The 27,058-nt window shown below is 33.9% G+C and overlaps 1 protein-coding gene across 2 annotated transcripts in view; it reads left to right on the forward strand.

Moving 5' to 3' along the window:
• Positions 1–26,955, forward strand: part of LOC115215175 (activating signal cointegrator 1 complex subunit 3) — a 526,302-nt gene extending 499,347 nt beyond the window's left edge. The window contains exons 37-43 of one of the 2 annotated variants that reach the window (XM_029784370.2): positions 9,360–9,415; positions 11,218–11,386; positions 18,111–18,262; positions 20,210–20,327; positions 23,403–23,517; positions 26,293–26,384; positions 26,622–26,955. In XM_029784370.2, coding sequence (XP_029640230.1) covers positions 9,360–9,415; positions 11,218–11,386; positions 18,111–18,262; positions 20,210–20,327; positions 23,403–23,517; positions 26,293–26,384; positions 26,622–26,882 — 963 coding nt within the window. In that variant the 3' untranslated portion in view covers positions 26,883–26,955. Of the gene's footprint in view, positions 1–9,359; positions 9,416–11,217; positions 11,387–18,110; positions 18,263–20,209; positions 20,328–23,402; positions 23,518–26,292; positions 26,389–26,621 lie in introns of both variants that reach the window. The other variant, XM_036506863.1, reaches the window with a different exon arrangement.
• Positions 26,956–27,058: the final 103 nt, after the last annotated feature.

Consider the following 27,058-nt stretch of genomic DNA (forward strand, 5'->3'; position numbering starts at 1 on the left):
CCTCTCTCCCTCTCTCTTGCTCTCTTCCTCTCTCTCTCACTCACACACACACATATGCACACACAAACATCTGTCAAACTTAAATGCTCAAGGCTTTTTATTTGGGGGGCATTATTTCAGATGTGTGATTAGCACTCTAGAGTAAAAGATTTGGGGTTACGGAAAAAAAAGAGATTTGAATCAACATGAAATCTTCAAGCTACTAGCTGTACTTTCTTTAACAGAAATTAGCAGAAACAAATAGCATACTATACAATGTCTAAATCCTTTGACTTATTGATTTCACTTTGGTGTGGAGGTACATGGCCTAGTGGTTAGAGCAGCGGACTCGCGGTCAAGGGATCACGGGTTCGAATCACAGACCGGGCAATGTGCGTGTTTATGAGCGAAACACCTAAGCTCCACACAGCTTCGACAGAAGGTAATGGCGAAACTTCTGCTGATTCTTTCGCCACAACTTTCTCTCACTCTTTCCTCCTGCATCTTGCAGCTCACCTGCGACGGACTGGCGTCCTGTCCAGGAGGGGAACCTATACGCCAAGAAACCGGGAAACCGGCCCTTATGAGCCAGGCATGGCTCGAGAAGGAACAAACAAAAAACAAATTTCACTTTGGTGAAATTTTCATGATGTTGTAATCTCTTATTTTGTTCTTTAACCCTTTAGCATTCAAACTGGTCGTATCCGGTCCAAATATTTAACCTGTTTTATGTTGGAACTGGCTAGATCTGGCCTCTCATTTCAACCTTGCAATGTCATTCTAAAACTAAACAATCACATCATCAAAATCTCTAAACTACATGATAATGCATGATTCACTCAAAACAATATAACTAAACAAACATTACATTTGACAGAATAATCTGAATACTAAAGGTTTAATTTCCTTCCAAAATATTTTCTTTTATAAAAAAATCTTTTCCCTGTCTTCACTGTGTTTAAGTTATATACGACAATGACTTGTGGAAAGTATTGTAGAGATGAAAGATAAACTCCTTTGGTTTCAAATTTTAGCACAAGGCCAACGAGTTTGGTGGGAGGGGGGAAAGTTGATTACATTGACCCCTGTACTTAACTGGTACTTATTTTATCAACCCCAAAAGGATGAAAAGTAAAGTACACTTCAATGAAATTTGAGCTCAGAGAGCACTAGTGTAGCTACATGTGGGGTGGAGGGATGGGTACTTTTATGGAGGTGGCACCAATTTTGGGTCCGCAGCAGGCAATATGTATTTTTTGTGGGGGACCTGAGGACAGCAAACTGAAGGGCCACACCAGGCAGCACACTAGCTATGCTAGTGTCAGAAGTTAGAGACAGATGAAATGCCACTAAGCATTTTGCCTAGCATGCTAACTGTTCTGCTTTATATCTGGCCAAAATATTCTTCATGTTTTATGTTCAAACCAGCCGGATGTGGCTTCTCATACCTAACCTACATTGTCATTCTAAAAATAAGCAAGCACATCATCAAAATCTCAAAGCTACTAGATAACACATGATTAATTCAAAGCAATGTGAGTAAATGAGCATCACATTTGACAGAGTAATCTGAAAGCTAAAGGGTTAAATGACTTGTTAAAGCCATTTTGGCTACAAATACTTTTACTTCCTCTCTCCTTTATTCATCAACATCTAAAAAATATACGGTAGGTAAATCTGTCAGTATATGTGAGACTGACAGCAAAGGAGGGAGTGTAAGAGAAAGTTGGAGGGAATTTAAGATTATGAGACCAAATTATTAATTGATAAATCCAGCATTTGTTTCTTTGTTTTAATGTGATTAAATGCTAGTTATTAGTATCCAGCCTTAGAAACCATGCCAATGCTAACATTGGAGCTTATCAGCTCTGCAGATAGTTGGATCCTGTCAAACCGTCTAACCCATGCCAGCATAGAAATTGGCCAGTAAATGATTATTATGATGATGGTGGTGGTGGTGGTGGTGGTGGCAGCGGTGGCTGTTGTTGTTGTTAAAAAGAAAAAAAGACGCTTGACCAATGGTCTTTCGGAAATGAAGTCAACAACAAAATCTGTGAAAAATGGAAGAAAGATAATTTTCAAAAGAGAAGGTGGTTGTGGTGGTGCTTCTGCTTAGCTCCAGATCAACTCTGGTCATGCAGAACTATAATGAAAGCATACCACTCTCGACCATCCTGTCTTTTTCTTACGAGCACATTATCAGTGGCCCTTTCTTTTCCTTTTTTTTTTAAAGATAGTAGAGTGTGATTTGAGGTAGATTGGGCTGCTGTTTCTAATTGTGGAAAGTAGTGGAGGAGGTGGTGGAGGACTTGAAACTAGAGAATCAATGAAAGAGAAGGTCAGTAGTAGTAAAGATAACAATCAAAGTAGGGGTTGGGGTGGACTATGCAAGTGTTGGTTATTGCTAACCAAATTGCTGCTGTAGTGGTTCAGAAACTGATAAATACCAAGCTGTGCCCTATCACAAAAAATACAAAAATATACAGTAAAATTTTTTTTTTTTTTTTTTATTAATGTGAAAATAGAATAGTTTGTATCCATATACAGGCATGGCTGTATGGTAAGAAGTTTGCTTCCAGAAACCACATGGTTTCAGGTTCAGTCCCACTACATATATATATATAGTTGTGTGTGTGTGTCTTTGCATTTATGTCTGTTCCCCTCTGCTTGACACCTGTTGTTGGTTTGTTTACATCCCTGTAACTTAGCAGACTACTAGAATACGTACTGGAGTTAATGTGTTCAACTAAAACCTTTCAAAGTTGCATCCCAGAATGGCTACACTCCAGTGACTGAAACAAGCGTGCACGCGCATGCACACACACACACACACACAGAGTATGCACCAAAAGTCATGCACCAAAAGATTTGACATTTTATTTGTTTCACGTTATTATATTTTTCATTTTGTTCATCATGTACAAGTATGTGTGTATTCAATATTTTATTTATTCTATTCAACTTTAGAAAAGTTTGAGTAGGTCTTTGACAATTCCAGAGAATATTGAACTTATTTTGTGCATGACTTTTAACCCTGTATATATATATATATATATATATATATATATATATATATATATATAATATATATATATATATATATATAAAGGAAAAGTTTACGAAAATAAACAAAAGACGAAGGCAGGTGGAGTACAAACAAACAAATGTATTAGTATAGCGCTCAGGAATAGAAAAAGTCTTTTACGTTTCGAGCCTACGCTCTTCGACACAGATAAAAACAAGGAGAGAAAAAAATGCGTGTAGGAGCTAACAATCTATCATAGCGAATTATATATATATAATTCTTCATTCTTCATCATGGGGCTGGACAAGTTTAAAATGTTCAAAGCCCTTTTCAATTTTATTAAACATGGCAATTTGTCCAACCCTTTTCCAGTCCTCACAGCTCCCAGCTCATTGAGAAACACTAGCTTAGAGTATGCATTGTGAAACCAAATTAGAAATAAACCAGATGTCTTATGACAACAGATTAACAAACAAATTCAATAACTTTTGTTTTTGTTGGGAGTTAAAAGTTCAGTTGATTTATAATATAGACAACTATAAAGTGTCTAAAGAAATTATATTGTAATAAGGTCATTTTTCTGATTGTGTGGTTCATTTTTTTCTTTTTTTTTTCAATGGAGGGGGTACTTTTAATATGGAAAGTTATGAAAAGTTTATTTAATTTCATTCCAAGCATTTTCATAATTAGTTTAGGATTTGATATGAATTATTTATATAAAAAATCTGTGTCAATTAGATGATATCTGGAGAAGAAGCAACCTAATTTGCTCGGCCCATTTGTTCTCCCTCCCCCTCTCTCCTTCTCTCTATCTCTCTCTCCTTTTTGTTTTCCTCTCTCTCACACACACATATACATTACATTGTGTGTATGTGTGTGTGTGTGTATAAAACATAATTTAGACATCTGAGATAAATTATTACCAAGTAAAGATAAATATCAATTTACAAGTCACCATTAATATTGATATATTGACAAAATACTAATTTGATAGTTATAGGAAAAATAATGAGTCTGAGTCATATATGAAGAGACACCGAAAATGAAATGGCAAATGATTATTCTTTATCATGCCAGGTGATTATCGTAAGGCTCTGAAACATTGATATTAACTCATATCATGTTGGTTTCAATCTTTGATGTTGCTTCATTAGGGAGAAAGTCAGTATCAAAGAAGTAAATAATCTTGCTGTAACATCTCATCTCCTGTAGCCTAAATTTTTTTCTTTTCGTTTTTCCTGTTCTTTTTTCCCATTTTTTTTTTTTCTGTGAGAGGGCTGACAGGAATCTAATCATAGTCCACATTTCTCAAACATTTTGAGAGACTGATGTCACAGAACAGCAATATCTTGTGATTCTGTTTAAAACTAAACTGATTGTGTGTGTCTGTGTGCATGTGTGTGTGTGTGTGTGTGTGGGTGGATGGATGGACGGACGGACGCACGGACAGACAGACAGATAGACAGATAGATATACAAACAGTCAGACAGACAGATAAAGGTTTGTTTGGGTTTAAGCAGGAAGAAAGGAAAGAGCATGGCCAATTGATTAAGAAGTTCACTTTGCAATCATGAGATCCTAGGTTCAATTCTGCAGCATGGCATTTTGGACATATGTCTTTTATTGTAATGCAAAAGATCCAGCTTTGTTAAATTTTGAAGTGTTATGCTGATTCTGTTTGAGGTCTAAGTTATATAATGTCTGTGTGTGTTTAATGTAATTGTATCAACCATTTATATTAATTCAGATCATATTGTTCATTTGACTGAAGAACAGAATGCCCATTGCCAAAACTAGCTGATATTTATTTATTTTGCTTATATATATATATTACTGCTGTTATCGTGAAAGAAGCATCCTATACACTCTGTAAGTGGTTGGTAAATCAAATTGAACACTAATAACACAGGATTCAAGATGGCTCTCAGTCCTGCTGAGAACATATATATGTGCTGCCCTTCCCCACACTCACACACTCAGTTGAGGGTCTCATGAGTTACTTGATAACCTCACTAGTGCCAGTGCTGTGAAAAAAAGTACCCAAAAACTCTGTAAAGTGGTTGGCATTTGAAAAGGCATCCAGCTGTAGAAGCTATGCCAAAGCAGACATTGGAGCTCAACATAGGAGGACATAATTATCCAATTTGTCATATCCTTTAAACAGTCTATGTAAGCATAGAAGATAGACATTAAACGATGATGATATGTGTGTGTGTGTCTATACATGTGTGTTTTTATCTATATATGTGTTATCATCATCATCATCATCATATACACACACACACACACACATATACTTTGGAAGGAGAGGTAAGAGAACTTTTCTAGAATTACTTTGTAAGGGATGGAAGAATACAATATCATACAAATTTTGAACAGTGACTGAGCAAGAGTTTTGTTTAAAGTAGGATTGTATGACAAAAAACCTTTCCTTTATTTGACCTGAATGTTCATTTTTAAAGTAGTTTTTGTTGTAACATCAAAGACAATCAAAACAAAGATATGCAAAACACACATGAGAAGGATTCAAAATGATCTCTGAGCTATCAGTTTAGATACAAGAGCATTAACATGACAAGGAGGCATTGTTAGAAATCTTACAACACAGCAGAAATAACAATGAGGTGCAAACAGAAGTTAAGTGTTTTTTATGGTCACAAAGTCCTCATATTTTTATTGCCTTTCATATTCACTTTCTCTGACTGAACTTGTTTAAAAAAAGAAAAACAATCTAAGCATTATATTTTTAAACAAACTTTCATAAACAAGTTTTTGTCATACCTAGTTTAATCAAGCTTAGCTCATAACAAATAGATTAAATCAATAAATTGAATACAAAAAAGGAAAGAAAATTGTACTTATATATACATATATATATATTCGTTTTATCTAGTTTCAGCTCACGAGCTGTGGTCATGCTGTTTTTTTTTTCTCTTCTGTGAACGTAAACATGAATTTCCGAGTTGTTATCAGATATTTATTGAATGCTCTAACATGTTCAAACCCGTAACTGTTATAGTTGTTAAGCTAATTGATTATTATATATATATTCTGTCATTTAGTAGTTGATATAAATCTTCATGATTTTATATGTCAAATGAGATTGGATGATTCAATAGATATTCAACACTGATATTGAACAAATTTATAAGTTCATCTTTGTAAGATTTTATTGTCATAAATATTTTATCATTTCCTTTTAAAGAAGTTTTCCAATGTATTTTTCTCTTTCTTTGAAATAATATTTCTACCAGATAGTTTACTAATTCAACAGTGTCTTATATAACAACTTATCATTCTCATCTTGTCTTTGTACTGTGTTGTTTTCTTTCTTCATTATAGAACATTGTTAGCTAAGTGTGGAGTATGTCTTCATTGGGCTGTAGGTTCACTCTCAACCCTATGGTATAGGTTTCAAGAAATAGAAATTGTTACTTGATCTCTACTTTGAACTTACTGAGAAAAATAAATTTTGGAAGAAAATAAATATACATCATAAAGATGAGAAGAAAAGCTCCGTTCTTCAAAGAAGAGCAATCAACAAAAGATTATATAGAAGAAAGTTTTATGAGTTTTTTTCTTCTTTTTTTTTAAACATAAACCTCATGAAGGTAGCTCATTAGTTAATAAAGCACTTCCAGCCGAAAGCTTTAGTATAATGACTATTGATTGAAGTATAAAGACATTTTATATTGCTGGCTTAGGAAATAAGTTTCTAGTAAGGACACTAAATCTTCCCTATTTTTTTTTACAAATTAACTAATACACTAATACACACACACACACACATTTGCCATAAATGTTTTCCTCCGCTTATTTAGTCTTTGTCTAAAATCTCTCCTCATGAAACTCATAACTTAAATCACTACTACATTTTTTTTTCTAATTGGTGCTGGGATAGGGCCCAGGATCTTTGCACAGTCTGAGACAGACTGGAGGTAAGGAGACAAGTATTCAGATTGGACTCTACTAAAATTACCTAAGATGCCAGATGGTGGTGTTAAACCAGTTGATGAAATAAATCTACCAGCCAGTTTTAGGCCATAGTAGGATTTGAACTCAGAATGTAAAGTGCTGGAACAAATACCATGAAACATCCAGTTCAGCATTCTTGAGGTTCTACCTGTCCATTGACTTGGATTCATGCCTTTTTATGAACACTGAAAGAATAAGAGGCAAATTTGACCTCAGTATATTTGAATTCAGAATGCAAGAAGTCAGAACAAGTATCTATTCATGATCTATTATTATAGAAGTTTCCTTTTATTCAAAGACCTCCAACAAGAATTCCATATATTACTGAAATTCAATAATATTACCTCATTATTTGGTGCATGATTTTATTGTATTCATGAACAGATGCCTGTCTTCTGTATTTCTTTGTAAATGTAATTCACAATTTTTCAATTCGTGATCAAGCATACACAAGCAATATCTCATTAAGAAATAAAAGACTGATTAAATTAGGAAGACAATACATTCATGATAAAAAGGAATTGGATTCCAAGTTAGCTTTCTGCTAAATTTCATTGTAGTAATCATCTTAGATTCTGCATCATAGAATGTGCCTAAAATCATCATTGTATTATGTTACAAAGTGATTATTTTGACTAGAAACAGTGTTATCTAAAAGCTCCTATTGCTAAGTATTTAGCTGTATGTAATAAATCCCAGTTTTATAGTCAAATAAATAAGAGAAACTTCACTGCTGGGAATAGTATTGCTAATCTGCTAAGTCGATAAACACCAAGAAATATTTAAAAATTGAAATGAAAGCAACAAAAACTTGCACTACTTTTTCAATCTACTTTTAACATAAAACTTGTGATGCAAAGTAACCATTTTCAAACAAAAATTTGGTTAAAAAATAAATGAATTTGTGAAAAGTTTGCTTCGTTTTTTTTTTTGTTTTTTTTATAGTTTGACTTAATTTTGTTGGAATATTTGCATAAGCTACAACAAAGATAATTGTAAAATTAAGTGATTATACCTGAATAATTATTATCATCAAATGAATTTTTAATTGTATTGTTTTAATTATTGGCTATTCACATCAAATTATATTATTATTTCAGAATCATCATTATCTCCCCCATCCCTGTCCAAACCACCATCATCAATGATTTAACAATTGTTTCTCCATAATAGCACTGTCTGGACAAGCTGGAGAGCATGTTTGTGTGTGATCTTATGTTTTTGTTAATTTGTTGTAGGAAGCAAAATGTAGGGAAAAAATAATTAAAATTTTAACAAACAGATACAGGCATAGCTATGTAGTTAGGAAGTTTATATACAACCACATACTTCCAAGTTCAAACCCTCTGCATGGCTTCTTGAGCAACTGATTTCTACTATAATCTCAAGTTCACTAACGAATTGCAAATGGAACTCAGTAGCCAGAGACTGTGTGGAAGCCTATTGAATATGTATATGTGTCTTTATATACACATGCATGTGCATACACAAACACGCACATATATTCATACTCATATACAAACACATACATGTGTGATACGTTCATTCATTCAATGTCCAAATGTCCATTTTTCTGTACTAGCAAGGGCTAGACAGAGACTTGTTTTGAAGCAGTATTTTACATCCTGATGCCAGCCCTTAATTTTTTTTTTCTCAAATTAGGGATTGTTCTTGCATTCCACTGGTCTTCAGATATGTAGAGTGACCATTCTTAATGTCAACAAGGGACAGAAATATCATATCATCACTTCACTAAAACACTAACAAACAAAGCTGCTGACTACCAACATTCATATGCACATTCATACACACACACACACGCACATGCTTCCAAACAGTTTTTTTGTTTAACAATTCCACTCACAAGGCATTGGTCAGCCTTAGGCTAGAGTTGAAGATGCATGCCAAAGTTTCTATGAAGTGGGATGGACAAAATCCAAAAATTACATGGTTGTAAAGTGAACTTCTTAACTACATTATCTGCACTACACAACCATGTGTTTGTGTGTGTGTGTATGTGTATAAGTGAATGACAAAAGTAGGAGTTATGTAATCACTTTCATTAGCTTACAGCTGTGTTTGCTGTGAAGAACTGTGCACCTGATGTTGAGTGCAAGTGCAACATCTCATAGCTTCCTCAGAGCCATTTCAAATATATACACACAAACATGTATATCATCATCATCATTCAACATCTATCTTCCATGCTGGCAGTCCAATAACTGAAAACAGTAAAAGAATAAAACAGTAAATACATTCAACTTGTGAACTGTCATTTCAAATAATTAACCATAATTCATCTAATTTATTAATCTAATCCAGTGCTCTTTTAATTCATTCAGTATAAGAACTTTTTTCTTCTTGAATATTTTCATCCTAGAATTCACATGAATATGCTGAATTACCTGTTCGTCACAATGAAGATCAGCAAAACAGGTCAGTTTCTAACATTATCTGCCACCAAAATTACCTACAGGTTTTGTTTTTATTTAATTTTTTTTTAATGTTATCAACTATATGATTAATTCACCAGCATTCCAGTTTGTAATAATGCCATCTTGAAGAATATTCAATATAACTAGTTATAAAATATTATCTTAATTATAACTACATCAGCAGTTTAGAAAAAACTAAAAATTTCAAACAATAAAGATGAACCTGTATACAGGTAACATGGCATGTTAAAAATAACAGCCAGATTCTTCTCATATCACACTTTACTGTATTAAAAATGGAAGGAAAGGACATTTTGGACACTGTAGTTTTAGATGTATTGTGTTTGTCAAAAGTTCTGGGATTTGTTACACTGGTAATGTATTTTATCACAGATTGGTTCAATTAAAGCTGAGCCGGGATTAAATAACGTCAAAACTAACCTTAACAATACATAAAACCAGGCTTGTCTAATCAATGTTTATCTACTTCAGTAAATTTTTAATATCCTCTTCTAAAGTAGATATTAACTTCTTATACTTAATCAACACTTAGGAAAAAAGAAGCAGGTATTTAGATTTTGTGGTTGTCATAAATGTACTAACAAAATCCATGAAATTAAATGCTTATAACTATAAATCAAAATTGTCAGTCTTCTACTCAATTCACAAGACAATGTTATTTTTCTGTTTATTGAAAAATGTTTTATTTTAGTCATTTAGTTCTTTTTCTTTTTCTGCAAAGCACCTGTGAATTATTAACTTTTGATTAATTTAGTATGTTAAGTAGCTCTATATATTATATAAGCTTTGATGTATTTCATTTTAGTGTCAGAACATTTCTTTTATATCATTAATTGTCTTTGAAAAAGTATGAATGCCTCAGCATCCAGTGTGGAACCTTGGGCAAATGTCTTCTATTATAGCCCCAAGCCAGCCAAAGTCCTTTGAGTGGATTTGGCAGATGGAACCTCAAAGCAGCCTGTCATGTATGCATGTATGTGTGTAACCTTGTTTAGTTATCATGTGATTAGAATTATCATCATGTAAGGTTGTTTGTTTCCTGTTTTCCATGTCTGGCTTTGGAAAAGTATTACTTTGCTTGAAAACAGGTGACAGTAGGTAACAGAACGGGCATGCAGCCAGAGAAAATCTGATGAACAAATTTCGCCCGACCTATACAAACTTGGGAAAGTGAATGTTAAATGCTGATGATAAAATGCAAACTCTTATTTCCCTGTTAGATGGAAGACTGATGTTTGTACAAATAGAAAAATGATTTTAAATGTTTTCCAATATTTTGTTCAGTCCTTCTCCCATCTGAGTTTAGTTTATGCCAAAACTAACATTGTCTTTACTCTTTCTCTCACAATCAATAAAATAAGCAAGCACTCCTATAAAATAATTGAATCTGTACAAAGTCAATTGTACAGAAAGCTGTGGGTTTTTGTGCCACTGCTGCTGTGCCAGCTTAGTGAAATGTTTTACAGTTTGAAATCTAGTGTTTGGCTCTTCTGACTTCAAGTCATGCTGAAATCAACATTCCATTTCATTCCTCAAGATAATAAATATCATCCACAAATCAATTGACTGTATTGCTGAATTCTTTCCGCTTCAAAATGCTCCTGCTTGGTTGTAGCTATCTGTCTTCTATTACATTACTTACAACATTGAGAAAATTATGAAGGGTTCACAGTTTTATTTCCCTCTTTTTTGTGCATGTGAGGGCCTTGTAGTTCCATGTAAGATGTCTTTGTTCTTATATGAAAATAGTTTATCATTACGATATATATTTCTTTTTCCCAGTGAACTTGCTCAACAGCTACCATTGGAAGTAAGCCCTCATACAATGGACTCATCACATACAAAGACAAACCTACTCCTTCAGGCTCATTTCTCTACTCTTACACTACCCTCCTCCGATTATTACACTGACACAAAATCTGTTCTTGACCAAGCAATTAGAATTCTTCAGGTAAGTTATTCTCCTTTGGTCTTCTCCAGACATTGTTCTGCCTCAAAGAAAAAATGAAACTAAAAATGAAGAAATTTTTTATTTTTATTCCCAAACTTAACCCTTTTGATATCAACCTGACTGAAGCTGCCACTGGTCCATGATATGATCTTTTTTATTTAAAGTGGTTTAAATTAAAATATTCTGTCAAAATATGTTAACTTATGTTCCAAATATCAGTTTAATAACATCAAAGTTATGTTACTAAATTTTTAATTATTTTCAAGATTAATTGAAACAAATGTGGTGTAATTCAGCAGAAATATGCTAACTAAAGGGTTAACATTTATATTATTCATGCTGTTTAATTTAAATTTTCATTAAACAATCTGCTACTGTTGCATACTTTATTAGAAAGAACATTAATGATCAATCGTTGCATTGTTACACTGAAACAAGTTGTCAATGTCAACAATGTTGCCTTCATCGTCATCATTATCATCATCGCAATCACCATCGTCACCATCACTACCACCACTCCACCATCCTCCTCCTTAGCATCATTCATCACCACCACTACAACCATCCTCCTTTACATCATCATTGTCACCACCACCTTCATCATCAGCACCACCACCACCACCATCCTCATTATCATCATCATCATCATCACTATCTCCTTATTACCGTCATCATCATCACCACCAACTACAACATTGTCTCTTGTCTTTTAATTATTTTCTGAATCTGCAATACATCTTCTCATGGGGTGTCTGAATCTCATAGCATCACCTCTGGGGTTTGGATGATAATTATGTACACTTTTAACTCCTTTGTCAAAAATGAACATGTATATTGGCATTAGGAAGGGCATCCAACCACAGAAACCATGCCAAATCAGACTGGAGCCTGATGCAGCCCCTCAGCTTACCAGCACTGGTCAAACTGTCCAACCCATGCCAGCATGGACAACAGATGTTAAATGATGATGATGATGATGACAACAATATTTAGATTAAATTTTGACTTGTTTCAGTCATTTAGAAGTTTGAGTTCTAATTTCAAACCCAACTTGGAGTGAATGCACATATTCAGGAATAAAACAATTTATATACATAAATAAATATAAATTTGTAGCTGTGTGTGTGTGGTAAGAAGCCTGCTTGTCAACCACATGGTTTCAGGTTCAGTCCCACTGGGCAAGTGTCTTCTACAATATATCCTCAACCAACCAAAGCTTTGTGAGTGGACTTGGTAGATGGAAACTGAAAGAATCTCATTGTGTGTGTGTTTATGTTTGTCCCCCACCACTGCTTGACAGCCAATGTTGGTTTGTTTACATTCCCATAACTTAGTGGTTTCGCAAAAGAGACTAATAGTATCAGACTTAAAATTAAGTACTGAGGTTATGTTGTGCAACTAAACCCAGTGAAGAGGTGGCCCTGCATGGCCACAGTCCAATGACTGAAACATCATCATCATTGTTTAACATCTGTTTTCCATGCTGGCATGGGTTGGACAATTTAACAGGAGTTGGCCAAGCAGTAAGCTGTCTAGACTTCAGATTGTTTGTTGTGGCATGGTTTGTACAGCTGGATGCCCTTCCTAAGTGCCAACCACTTAACAGAGTGTGCTGGGTGTTTTTTACATGCCACCACCACCTGTAAAGGACAAGCCTGTATGTATGGATGACAGCGATTTTACTTGGCTTGATGCGTCTTCTCAAGTACAGCAGATTGCTACAACTCCAGGTCCCTTGTCATTTCCTCAGTGGGGCCCAGCATCTGAAGGTTCTTTCTCACCACTTCACTTCACAACTTCCTGGTTTGACCTCTTCCACAAGTTCACTCCACAATTAGAGCTCAGCACTTCTTTAAGTAAACATAAAAGCTATAAATATACAAATACATTCTAAAACTAATGCTAATTGTCTTGTAAAATATCAGCTAAGTAACTATAACTCATCTCAGAACATAGGCATTTAAGTTTCATCTGTGAATTCCATCTTATCTCACTTTTCCCGTGTCTGTTGAGCCAAGAAAGAGCTTCTGTATGGTCTCTTGGCCTGCTAAACATGGAAGCCATATCACCCTCAAACCATCCTATCATCATAAATATGGACACATTAGATAATGCATGAAGTAAAAAATGCCTAGAAAAAATCAGGATGGTCATGGCTAGAATACCTTTGTATCGTAAGCCTGCTTGATCATAGCTAACCTGGGGCTAAACAACAACTACCACCCATGTCTATTTTCATTTATCTCTGCCATATATTACACATTCAGGCCATTAATTATCCACTTTATGTGCTTATGAAATGCACTGAAGGTTTCCTCTTCGGAGTTTATCCCATCCCTGTTCATTAACTGCAATTAAATGAAGACCTGGGGAAGGAATTAATAAATTTTGTTGCTAGAAATAGCATTCAAACCAGAGGCTTTTGGAAATTTGTTTATGCTAAGAATAAAGAAATTGTAAAATGCAAATAATATATTCTTTTCTACTGTAGGCATAAGGCCCAAAATTTTTTTTTGGGGGGGGGGGCAATCGATTAGATCGATCCCAGTACGCAACTGATATTTAATTTATCGACCCCGAAAGGATGAAAGGCGAAGTCAACAGATTGCATAAAGGAAAGCCTTAATGCTATCTATATTATTTATAACTATAATGGGTTATGAGTACTAGCCTGGATAAAGTAGGGGTTCAATGTGGTCACTTGACCTGCTAGAAATAGCAATGAAATCTTCCTCAAATCACACCCTGCTGTCTTGAAAAAGAAAGAATATACTTGGTGACAAACAAATATAAAAGAAAACTGAAATGGTTAAGGCTGGAATATCTGTGATTACAGTTCTGCTCAGTGGCACTTGATATAGAGTTAAACTACTAACTGGTTCTGTTTTGCTTTTAGTTCCTCTTATTACTAATCCCTACATGAAGATAAAACACTTCTATTTTGCCTTTTTCTTCTCTGTGTATGTTTGCGCACGCGCATGAGGTGATAAAGCGTTCGCAATGTTTTATAAATTTAGATGGTAATGATAAAGGGAGGTAACCTTCTAGCACCAAGATTCCCAAATACCTTTTTAATACGAAAAACATAGAAAATACAATAAGAGAAAAAAATCTATAGTACTGATAGTTTTTCTTTTCCTTTATATTTTTTATTGTTGTATAAAAATTAAAGGAATTACCTATTGATATAATTTTGGTATATTTCTTAATAAGGGATTCCAAAATTGATACATAACCTATTTGTTAGGGAAAAGAGTGAATATTAACTCCTTTTAATACGTTTTATACCTTAATTCACCAAATATTTCCTTACTTTTATTTGAAATATTGAAACCCTTAAATATATTTTAAACATGTGGTTTGGGGTTCAGTCCTGCTGCACAGCACCTTGGGGAAGTGTCTTCTACTATAGCACCAGACCAACAAACGCCTTATGAGTAAATGTTGTTGGCAGAAACTGCTTGGAAGCCCATCTTGTGCATATCTTTTATCTATTGCTTGTTTCAGTCATTAGACTGCGGCCATGGTGGGGCACTGCCCTGAACAATATGTTTTTTAGTCAAATGAGTTGACCCCAGTAATTATTGTTAAGTATAGTATTTATGCTATCGGTCTCTTTTGCTGAACCACGAATTTACAGGGACATAAACACACCAGCACCTGTTGTCAAGCGGTGGGGGGGGGGGACAAACAAAGACACATACGCATAAATATATATGTGGTTGGACTACACTCACGGAGTGGTTGGCATTAGGAAGGGCATCCAGCTGTAGAAATACTGCCAGATCAGACTGGAGCCTGGTGCAGACTCCTGGCTTCTCAGACCCCGGTTGAACCGTCCAACCCATGCTACCACGGAAAACGGACGTTAAACAATGACGACCACGTATGTGTGTGTGTGTGTATACACACATACACAACAGGCTTCTTTCAGTTTCCATCTACCAAATCCACTCACAAGGCTTTGGTTAGCCTAAGATTATAGTAGAAGACACTTAACCTAGGTGCCACGCAGTGGGACTAAACCCAGAACCATGAGGTTGGGAAGCAAGCTTCTTACCACAGAGGCATGTGATGGTACAGGGCGTAGTGGTTAGGCTGATGCACTCATGATTGCTAGTTCATGGATTCAATTCCCAGACCGGGCAGTGCATTGTGTTTTTGAGCAAAGCACTACATTTCACATTGCTTCAGTCTCCTTTCAATCCATTGAGAGTGTTGGCCTGCTTACCTAGCCATTGGGGTGGCATCATTTGATGGCTGAAACAATGCAAAGTGCATTGTGACCAGGGATGTGTAACAGCATTTGATAGTCTAGTTAGTCATGTGATATATGTCTATGTTTTTATCTTTGTTTCGGTGTTAGTCACACACACCCCACCACTACCACCACTTCACAACTGCTGTTTATTTACATCCCTATGACTTAGTGGTTTGGCAAAAGAGACAAGTGGAATCTGTACCAGATTTTTTTCTAAAAAGAAGGAAGAACTTAATTACTGGCTCAGTTTGTTTGACTAAAAACCCTTCGTGGTGGTGGTGGTGGTGGTGCCCCAGCATGCCTGCAATCCAGTGACTGAAACAAATATAAAAGATAAAAGGTTGTACAGTGTAAAAGAATGACAGAATAGTAGTGGGGGGAAAAGAATAGTAAATGAATATTGATTTTAAATTTTGGCTCAAGGTCAGTGATTTTGGGAAAGGGAAGTAAGTCAATTACATTGAACCTAGTACTTGTTCTATCAACCCTAGAGGATGAAAGGCAAAGGGGACCTCAGCAGAATTTGAACTCAGAGCATATAAAAACAGATGAAATATTGCTAATCATTCTGCTAGTTTGCCACCTATTTTGTGAATAAAAAAATGGTCTCAAATTTTGGCACAAGGCCATCAATTATATTGACTCCTGTGTTCAACTGGTATTTATTTTATTGACCCCCCAAAAGGATGAAGGGCAAAGTTGTCCTTGGCAGAATTTGAACTCAGAACATTCAGACGAAACATCACTAAACATTTTGCCCAGTGTGCTAACAATTCTGCCTGTTTGCTCTCTCTTTGGTTAGTAAATATTAAAAGTATATAAAGTATAAACTGCATCAGGTTAATCTAACAGGGAACATATCCAGGTGCTTTTAGTTTGAATAAAATGAATTATTGAACTTGGGAGCAGAGAAAGTAAATCTACCTCAGCAGCTGTTGTTGAGAGGTTTTATGTAGTCAATCAGCCAAATAGAATTAGCGACCAAATATATTGGAAATCATACTGCTCTGTTTTATAAAAGAGTGAAGGATGCATTGGATGAAGTAGTCCTGGATTAACATAATGTTCAGAGATAAAGCAAATGGATTTAATGCATTTGGTATAGGTTTGTTCAATAAGGGCTGACCTTGTTTAAACAAGCACTTCACTTGAATCATATTATTAGAATTTTGTTCCTCTTTCTCTCCTTCCATCACTATTACTGCAATGATGTACATTACTGTTGCTGCTGTTGGTGTGTGTGTGTGTGTGTGTGTGTGTGTGTGCGTGTGTGTGTGTGCCTCTGTGCATGTATGTGTGCCTCCGTGTGTGTGTGTGTAAAGGTTTGAAGTAAGAATAGAGTAGATATGCATGGCTTAGTTCAAAATATACATACTTGTGATGTACACAGCTATTTACAGATAGAACTACCTTGTGCTAGAATCAAACTTGTTTCACTCAGTATACTTCTATCTTGTCAAAATCAACATAAAAACTTTATATAAAGTATTTTATCTAAGGATGATAACTTGAGTTATAAGTTATGTCATATCATTGAAAACAACATCAATTAAATGCTTGTTTTTTGCTCTCATGCTTAATATATTGTAACCTTGACACACATTACAGAGATTAACAGAATTCAGAAAATATTCTTTGAATGATAATTTAGGGTCATATTAATGTGTAAATATTATAAATCAGATAAATTGCCTGCAGAGTAATAGGAACTAGTTATTCTTGGAAGTCATAGTGATATTTTTAATGTTACTTGTAAGTTCCTAACCATTCATGTACCAGAATTTAGAAATTGATTTATTCTTATTGATATTGACCTCACTTTTTTAATTCATTATCATCATTTATATCCCGTATCCATACTTGCATGAGGAAGAGGACTCATCATGGTTCAAGTTCTTGTTCAGAGTTACTTGCTCACATATCTCAGTTTTTGTATGCTTTTTATGACTGGATGCCCTCCCTAACACTAACCACTTTACAGAGTGTGCAGGGTTCATTTTATCATAGCACCAGCACTTGAGAGGTTGTCATGTCTTCATCAAGACTAAAGTATCTTCTCAGTTCATATGTTCTCTCAGTTCAATTAGCCAACTATTTTGTAGACAGCACCGGAGGATTTTATCATAGTACCTGCACTAGTGAGGTTGTTTTGTATTTCACAAGTCTATAAAGCTCCTAAAATAAGAGGAAGAATAGAAAAGGGAGTGGTGATAGAAGCTGAGCTTATGGTAAGACTGTGAGAAAAGCATAAGTATGATGGAGAACAAAGTTATTTATCTGAGTGTGTGACAGAAGAGAGATTAATAGAAAAAAACATGCTGAGAGTTGGGTATTATTTTTAAAATGATTTATATGCAAATTTGTTTGTACTTATACCTTTTTATTTAAATTTTTTTTTTTCAGAATGAAATTTATTGTAACATAACATTGTAAAGTGATATCTTTTATTAAACTCATTTGTAGGCCCTTCTTGATACCAGTGCTGATCAAGGGTGGCTTGTGACTAGTATGTGTATCATCAACCTACTTCAAATGGTTCTACAAGGGCATTGGTGTCATGAGTCAACCTTACTTTGTTTGCCACATATCATGACTTATCATTTGGAGAGTTTCAGGTAAGCAACAAAACAACTTAAGACAAACAATGTGGATCAAACCTTGATTTACTTCCACTAGGAAAAAGTTAAACAGTTCCAAAAGCTGATTGTTCTAGAGAAAATGGAGGATCCAATAACCTTTTGAGAATATGGGAAGAGAATTATCATCTATTATATATTGTTTTCTAATATGAGCACAAGTTCACAAATTTGGGAAGAAAGGATGATAATATCTACATGGATCTGTTCTTGGTCCTCTAGTGTTTGTTGCATATATTAACAAAATAGATGCCAACTTCATTTCTGTTCCTGAGTTTAGACATGCACATAACATTAAGCTATACCTGGGGATCATATATGGTATAGACCTTTCCTACACATAATCCTGTAATGGACTGTTGGCTGTAGACAAGTGCATCAATATACATTTTGGGTACAAAAAAAAACATGGAATTTGCCTACTTCCAACTCAGCTTCTACTTTAAAAGTCTGCTGGTGAATATAGGGAGAGTTTACGAAAAAAACAAAAGATGAAGACAGGTGGTGTACAAAACAAACAGATGTATTAGTATAATGCTCAGGAATAGAAAAAGTCTTTTATGTTTCGAGCTTACGCTCTTCTACAGAAAGGGACACAGAAAAAAACAAGGAGAGAAAAAAAAATGTGTGTAGTGGCTAACGATCTATCATGGTGAATATAACTTAGGCATTAATGTCAACAATCAGCTATGTTGGATAAACCACATTTCCAAACTTGTAAAAAAAAATCTAAGGCATCATTCAATAAGACCATTTGCCAGCTGCTCACTAGCTATATATTTAAAGCTACATATGGCTATAGTACATCCACAGTTGCAATTTCCATCTCCAATTTGGAACCCCCATCTTGTCCAGAAACCAGATGAATTCTCTCCATCTGTCACTACGTCTTGAGCAGCTTCTTTATCTAGATGTAACACACTAATGCTTCAATGTCTTGTCATCTTTTCATCAACAGTATTGACCAGTTTTAATTCAGTATTTCTGCCACCTATGAATAAACTCATAAAGTCAAAAAAACAGTATAGTACCCATGACTTTTGGAAACGCTTTTTGAATGCTCATAATTGTCAAAACATGGAATAATTACCTGCACTGATTGTCAGGACCCTGCATCCTTCAAAAACTCCATGCTTCCTGAAATTTTACAGCACTATCCCTGATGTGCCAGTGTTTCCTTCCCTCTTTGACTTGATTTATTGCTGCTTTCTGTTTTTGCTTTAATCTTTTTCTGTTGAGTTGTACTGCACCTGAGCACTGTATGCAAATAAGCTCAATATTATTACACTAATGCCAGAAAGATGAAAAGTAATGTCTATTCTAGCAGGATTTGTACTTAAAACATAAAAAGATGTAACCAAATAACACATGGCATTTTGCCCACTGCTCTCTGATTTTGATAGTCTACCATCTTTTTTATCAGCTGTAATATATTAACAAATGAATGATGTCAGTTATATCCTGGTTGTGAGGATATTTCCATGGCTAAAGTGTGTAATCTATTGAACAGAAATATATCAGGAACATTCTCATAGTTCTGTATTTTTATTGATTAAAACTGACAAAGATATAAAAATAACGATGAATAAATTACTATGTCTGGAGTTAATTATAGAAGTAGTTTTTGCTATAAGATTGCAAGTTGTAAAGAATTCAGTTTGATCAAAATAACAATTTAGGATTAAAGATTTGAATAGTATAAATAGATGAGAAATCCTTAAGGAAACAAACTTGTTTAATGAAGGTTCTAAACCTGAGAAATTTTGATAGCCAAAAAATATTTGTGGTACAATTACAAGAATTAATGTGCCAAAAAGCATGTAGCCATTCTGATTTGGTTTGTTATGTAAAAAAATTAATTTCATTAGAATTGTTTTCTTAAACATCTAATTTTATATTTTGTTTTATTTTGATAAATAAAAACAGGAAACCTAACGGTAATTTAATTGAATGTTTACCTGAATTAATGGCATTGTGTGATGGCAAGTTCGAAGTGTTGTTTTCAATGTTGAAAGATGAAATGCGTCGAGCCCATATTGAACAGGTAAGGAGATGGCTTCCAATATTCTTACAGTTTTTTTGTATCATCATAGCCTGAACTTATTATTTATCATGATTTATTGTCTTTATCAAAATATATTCTTAAAAAGAGAAATTACTTGATGTTGTAATTTTTGGTTCTAAGATTATGTTTCTATTTTCCCTTCTGATTTTTTAATATAAAACAAAAGTAAATGCTGGAATTCATCTGTAGTTCTCTTCTATAGCAGATCATTTTCACTCTTTTTATAAATATTAACCTTATTTTCATCATTGGGTGGACGGCAGAATTGATATGTTGGACAAAATGTTGTGTTACACTTGGTTTCATTCCATTGATTATATTTTGCTTTTGATTCTTCCAAGCAAACTAAAATGACTACCAGTTTTGTCTTAATAGACTAATTCTAGAAGAAGAGGGCCCCAGTATGGCCTCAGATCAATGACTGAAAAATTTTCAAAAATATAATATCAACAATTCAATCCTTTACTTGAAAACCTCTAAAATTGAAATAATTTTTCTAGTGAAAGAGGACCCACAAATGGAAATTTTTTTAAACCACACAGAAAGGCTTTTTTAAGAAAGGGAGTAAGTGGGCATAAAATGAAATTATAAAATGTATAACCAACTGAATTTGAACTATAACAAGCAGATTACATTTAATGAAAAGCAAAACACTCCGAGAGCAAAATTGTTATATGTGTGATACTTGGCTAGTGCTAAATTTATGTAAAACCACCTCTATGGTATATATATATATATATATATATATATATATATATATAAGCTGAGTATGAAAAATGTAAATGGATAAAATGTTTAGACTTTGGTTGCACACCTAAGCTGTTCTCTGTAATTAAGCAGGGGAAAATGTTCAGTGTTGGTAAGAACTCTGGAAAGTGAAGAGCTTTTGTTAAATGACCATCCTTTCTACACAACTATAGAGGTGAACTAACAAGAAAACCTCTACACAGTCACATGACCTGTTAGATATAGCAGCCAAATCTCCCTCAAACTGCACTGTACTGACTTAAAGAAAAGATCATCATCATATTAAATGGTTACAATTGGAATGCTTTTTAATCATACAATTGGAATGCTTTTTACCCAATCAGAGTTGACCAAGAACTATACAACAACAATTGTTATGGCCTTTGCATTTTGAAACTGGATGATCTCATGCCTTCTCCCCTTGAGTATTTCTGATTCATCCTTCCTCTCATCAATGATATTGTGTCTAGGTCCTGTTGTAATAACTATGTCTAGCCCATCCTCAGCAGAATATTGATCCTCTGCAATTCCTTTCCTGAACATGTTTTACAACTGTTCAGAAACATTAACCACATCATCTCACCAGTACTAGCATAGTTAGGGTGTGTGCTACACAGGACAGCCCTTCATTTTGCCACCCTTGGACCCCAACAAAGAATACATATTATCTATTGCATACCCAAAAGTGGTGCCACCCCCTCTAGCTATGCTAGTGCTCACCAGTCTCAAAGGGCTTACAAAGGATATGTGTGCAACTCCTTCCTTTATACTAAATCAATGAAAATATTTAAAAAGTTTGAATAAAAAGATTTAGGGTAGTTTCATTTTGGAGTCAATAAAGGAAAAAAATTAAAATCTCAAAGTAAAGTCTACAACCAGATTTAAATTCTTAATTCACGGTTTGAACCTTGTCAATCTCTAGCAATGACTGATCTTATGTTTGTCAACTGCAAGGAAAATCTTTGGCTAGGTCCCACTAATGGTTGATTAGATGAGTGAGTGATCAAAACTCATCAAAGCTTTGAAGCCAATTATAAAATCATAGCTCATAATACATTCATTGAGGAACTTGAAATCCTTTCCAAATGTATGTTTATTCCTCCAACTATTCTAACAGCAAAATTTAGGATAGAATTCCTGTGAAAATCAAAGATTTTAATTTCATTACAAAACCGGTACTGGTTGAATTTAAAATTTATAAGTATTGTTACAAACAAGCTTAAATTGTAAATTTAGCAATTTAAACTTTGCCAGTCACTCAAAAAAGTTAAATGGCTTCTTCAATATACTGTAAAAAAATGATTAGTATCAAAATAGGCAGCACACGTAATGGAAATTTCAGATAAATTTAGCACTTCACAAGAAACAATGTTTGTAATCAGGAGCCAGTCTCTATAAACTGATTGTTATTTCATTTGAAGTTGTGTATATATATGTGTGTGTGTGTGTGTATTTATATATATATATGTATGTATATATATATATATTTACATATATATGTATATATATGTGTGTGTATATATATATATATCATCATCATCATCATCGTCATCATAATTTAAATAATTTGGGAAACAAATTTCCAAATCAATCAGGTACAAGCCTTTAGCATTACATACATCTGCATATCATACAGTGGGGTCTTGATTATCATATATTTATATATTTATCTAGAAATATACAAAATCTATAATAGAAATCAATAATAATTCAGTTTTTGGAATTAATAGATATGCGGGTATTCTATTTCAGATAATACAAAAAGATAACCTAATGAGTATATCTGAAGTTAAACTCAAGGTATCTATTTGTACATCATGAAATAAAACGGTATTAAAGTGTTATTCTTAGGTGTATTATATCTCGACCCTATCATATGCCTTGAGAAAGGTATATATGTCATTTGAAGAAGTCAAAGTGGTGTTGGCCACAAGGAAGTCTATTATAAAATATAAAGATAAAGTACGGGCAAGAAAAGACGCAAGAGATTGTTTTGATACACCCATGGGTGTCCCTGATTCTGCCCAAGTTACCAATCTTTTATCTGAACTAGATATAGAATTTACAAATATAGAGGGTGGTCTTTATAGGGACAACCTAATACTTATAACCAGGAACTGTACTAATTGGTCATTAGAATACCTTAAGAAGAAAATGTAGAAGTTCTTTAAGAATTATGGCCTAAGTACTAGGGTCATTTTCTTCAACTAAAATTCTTCAAGGTGTTGCCCCAGCATGGCCACAGTCTAATAACTGAAGCAAGTAAAAGATAAAAGATAGCTTTAATGTACTTTATTCTCTTTTAAGGTGTATCAAATCCTAACAAAACTACCACAGTTGGAAGTCAAGATGCATCTAAAAAAGAATGCATCAGATGATGGTGCAGATGAAAATCAGACGGTAGAAATTGCCATTACTGCAGGTAACATCCCTATCTTGATTTGTAAAAATTTTATACCATTATTTTGTTTTAGTTTTTATTTTGATTTTTGAGTCTTCAAACAGAAACATGTATGTAAATAAGTTTATAATGTAAGGCTGCTTTTATACCATACAAGTGAGGAGATCTGTAAATCAGTAATTCTTTACCTTTTTTCTTTTTATAGGGCATCCCTTTTAAGTTGTTGTTATGCCTAGTGCATACCTAAGTAGCGAGTAAAGTATCATGACTAAGCTAAATTAACATAGACAACAATGTATAAATTTTACTCTATGGATAAATTGTATAAGCTTTTAATAAATATTTATCTTACATATTAAAACTGAAAATGTCTGCCTGTGTGTGTGTGTATCGGTATGTCCTCGTTTTGCGCCATAACGGCTCAACCAATTCTTCTTAAACTTCACACGCACATTGCTTATGTGTCTGGAGAGGTTTTAAGTATAAATTGATTTCGAAAAAATGTTCAAGTAAATGGCGGGAGGAATAACATTTGGGCATGAGTGAATGGTGGAAGTAATTATTTTTAAGCTTCCAAGGGAAATAACCACCAAGGGAAATAACCCTTTCATTTTCAGTATGCTTATTTCTTAGTAAACAAGTAAATAGTATTCTCCTAAACAATAGATCCACTTATTTCGGTTAGTGGCTTATTCACAAATATAAACACTAGTGCTGCTGAGGGTAATATTGTCTGGGAATGCACAAAAGCATTTTTTCACAGTTAATTATTTTGAATTGCTATTATTTCATATCTGATTAGCTTGTTATTACATAACATGTTTCATGATTTTAGTATATATACCTTATTAGTATTTCCTCCTAAAATCTATATACACAGGAATGTATTAAAGCCATTTTCGGGACTACTTTATTTAATTCTTACAATAGGGTAATTAATTTCATGTTATTACATAACTGACTTCACAATTTGGGTATTCATAACTTATTGGGAATTCCTAAAAACAAGATCCTTTGTAAGACAGTTTGGTATTCTCAGTAAATATACAAAAACCGTTTTAAGGGCTACATACTTTGTATTGTTGTTACTGGATTAGCAAAACAATTATGAGAACGAAACCAAGGGATAAGCCCACTTTCCCGGGAATTATCAGGTATGTCAGCTACTATATATATATATATATATATATATATATATATATATGCTTATTATAGCCTCAGGCTGACCAAAACCTTGTGAGTGGATTTCATACTCAGAAACTGAAAGAAGACTGTCGTATATATATGTGTGTGTTTGTGTCTTGTGTTTGTACTCCCACTATTGCTTGACAACTGATGTTGCTGTGTTAACATTTGCGTAACTTAGCGGTTTTGTAAAAGACACTGACAGAATGAGTACTAGGCTTACAAAGAATAAATCCTTTGGTTGATTTCTTCGACCAATGGCAGTGCTCCCGCATGGCCGCAGTCACATGACTGAAACAAGTAAAACAATAAAAATTTGTGCCATTTTAATCCCAAGCAAGGCTGGGTATCTCTGCTAGTGCTTATAAAGATACTTATATAGGAAAAAATTTTATGTCAACTACAATTTTTACCAAGTGGATGTTTTTAAAATGGGGATTAATAAACTTTTGTTATTGTAATTATAAAACATGTATACTCTTACGCACACACATTTAGGTGCAGGAGTGGCTGTGTGGTAAGAATCTTGCTTCCCAACCACATCTCTTGGCAAAAGAGATCACTGCAATATGCACTAGGCTTACAAGGAATAAGTCCCAGGATCGATTTGTTTGACTAAAGGCGATGCTCTATCATGACCGCCCGCAGTCAAATGACTGAAACAAGTAAAAGAATAACATAAAGAATCTAATATATATTTTATATTATTTACTATAAACGCAAGGCGTCAAATCTTTTTTGAAGTGGGAGATTATATTGACCCTAGTGCTCAACTTACACTAAAATGATGAAAGGCAAAGTCAACCTCTGTGGCATATTAATTCAATATATAAAATCAATTTCAAAAACCTATAACTGCAGTAGTCAAAGATTACTTGTTGCATCTTAATCTCATTATTGTTAATATCTGACAAAAATTCACAGAATATTATTAATATTTCTATATTTTGAAACTCAAATTTGAAAACATTTATGAAACAAGTTTCATTTGTAGAACTTGGAAAATACATTCGTGTTTATTTTGCTTATTTTGGTATATTTGGTTGTGTATGTGTGTTTGTGTGAGTGCGTTTTAAGATTAGGTTGTTATAGGCTATTCTTATTCTAGCTGCTAAACTCTCAGAGCAACCAACCCACTACAGATTTGGTTGCCTAGGTAGCAGAAGCTATTAACTACTTCTAGTTTTTTCCCCTAGCATGTGATGGAATCTGTTTTCTGTAAATCTTCACTGTTTGTTGCCCCTGTGAATCTGCCACACAAAAACTATCTTCCCAGTTAACCTTCCTTTGATATTGCTGTACCTTTTATGTGTCCATAGCTTACACTGGGTACATCATATGGAGTTTCTACGCATGCCTTCTCTACAGATCAAGCAGGGCCATCTACCTGAAGTTGTTTGTGATTTGACAGCCTTCCAACTTGAGAGTTTTTCAGAATCATATTAAAAAGATGACATAAACATTTACTTTAAAAATATATTTTTGTTTATTTACTATCAATTAGTTGAGGGTAATCAATCACTGATCCTAAAACAATTTGTTACAACCTCACATATACAGATATTAAGTTCTCCTAAAAATTTAATTGTATTCATAACTCTGTTCACACAGGAGGGCACCGTAATGCAAAACAGTGGATCAAAGTGTATGCTGACCAAGAATATACTTTACAGTTGGAATTATCCAAAATTAATAAAACAAAAGTAAGTATTGTAACATATTTAATGTTTACTAACTTTTTTTTCTTTCTTGTAAGAAATTAAATTTCTCAGATAAAAAGAAACTATAAAGATTTTGAGATAAATCTTAGTTCCATCTGGACTAAGAGTATATATTTAAACAATGTTATCTATTACTAAAATATCTAAATATATATGTAAAATACTGAAAATTAAATTAAAAATCAAAACTATGATTTTGTTTTTTTTTGTTTTTTTCAGAAACCTGACACTAAAGCTTATGTTCCCAAATTCCCTAAAGGTAAAGACGAAGGGTGGATATTAATTTTAGGAGAGATAGAATCACAGGAACTTATTGCTTTAAAAAGAGTTGGTTATGTACGCTATCATAGCCGGCCTCAGCTAGCCTTCTTCACTCCGGAAAAACCTGGTCGTTTCATTTACACATTCTACCTGATGAGTGATTCATACTTGGGACTGGATCAGCAATATGATATCTTCTTGGATGTATTGCCTTCATAATGTATATATAGTTTAAGAAAAAATGAAAATGAATAATCAGATACTTCGTTATTAAAAGACTTTGCTGGATAAATGTGTTGTTTCTTTTTCATTGGAGTAAATAATTACCGTGGAAGAAATTTTGTTTTTGATTCAAGAAAACTAAATGCGACTTTTTTTAATTCAACTTTAAAATT

This window comes from Octopus sinensis, linkage group LG1, assembly GCF_006345805.1.
Source record: "Octopus sinensis linkage group LG1, ASM634580v1, whole genome shotgun sequence".
In the NCBI taxonomy this organism is placed as follows: Eukaryota; Metazoa; Mollusca; class Cephalopoda; order Octopoda; family Octopodidae; genus Octopus; species Octopus sinensis.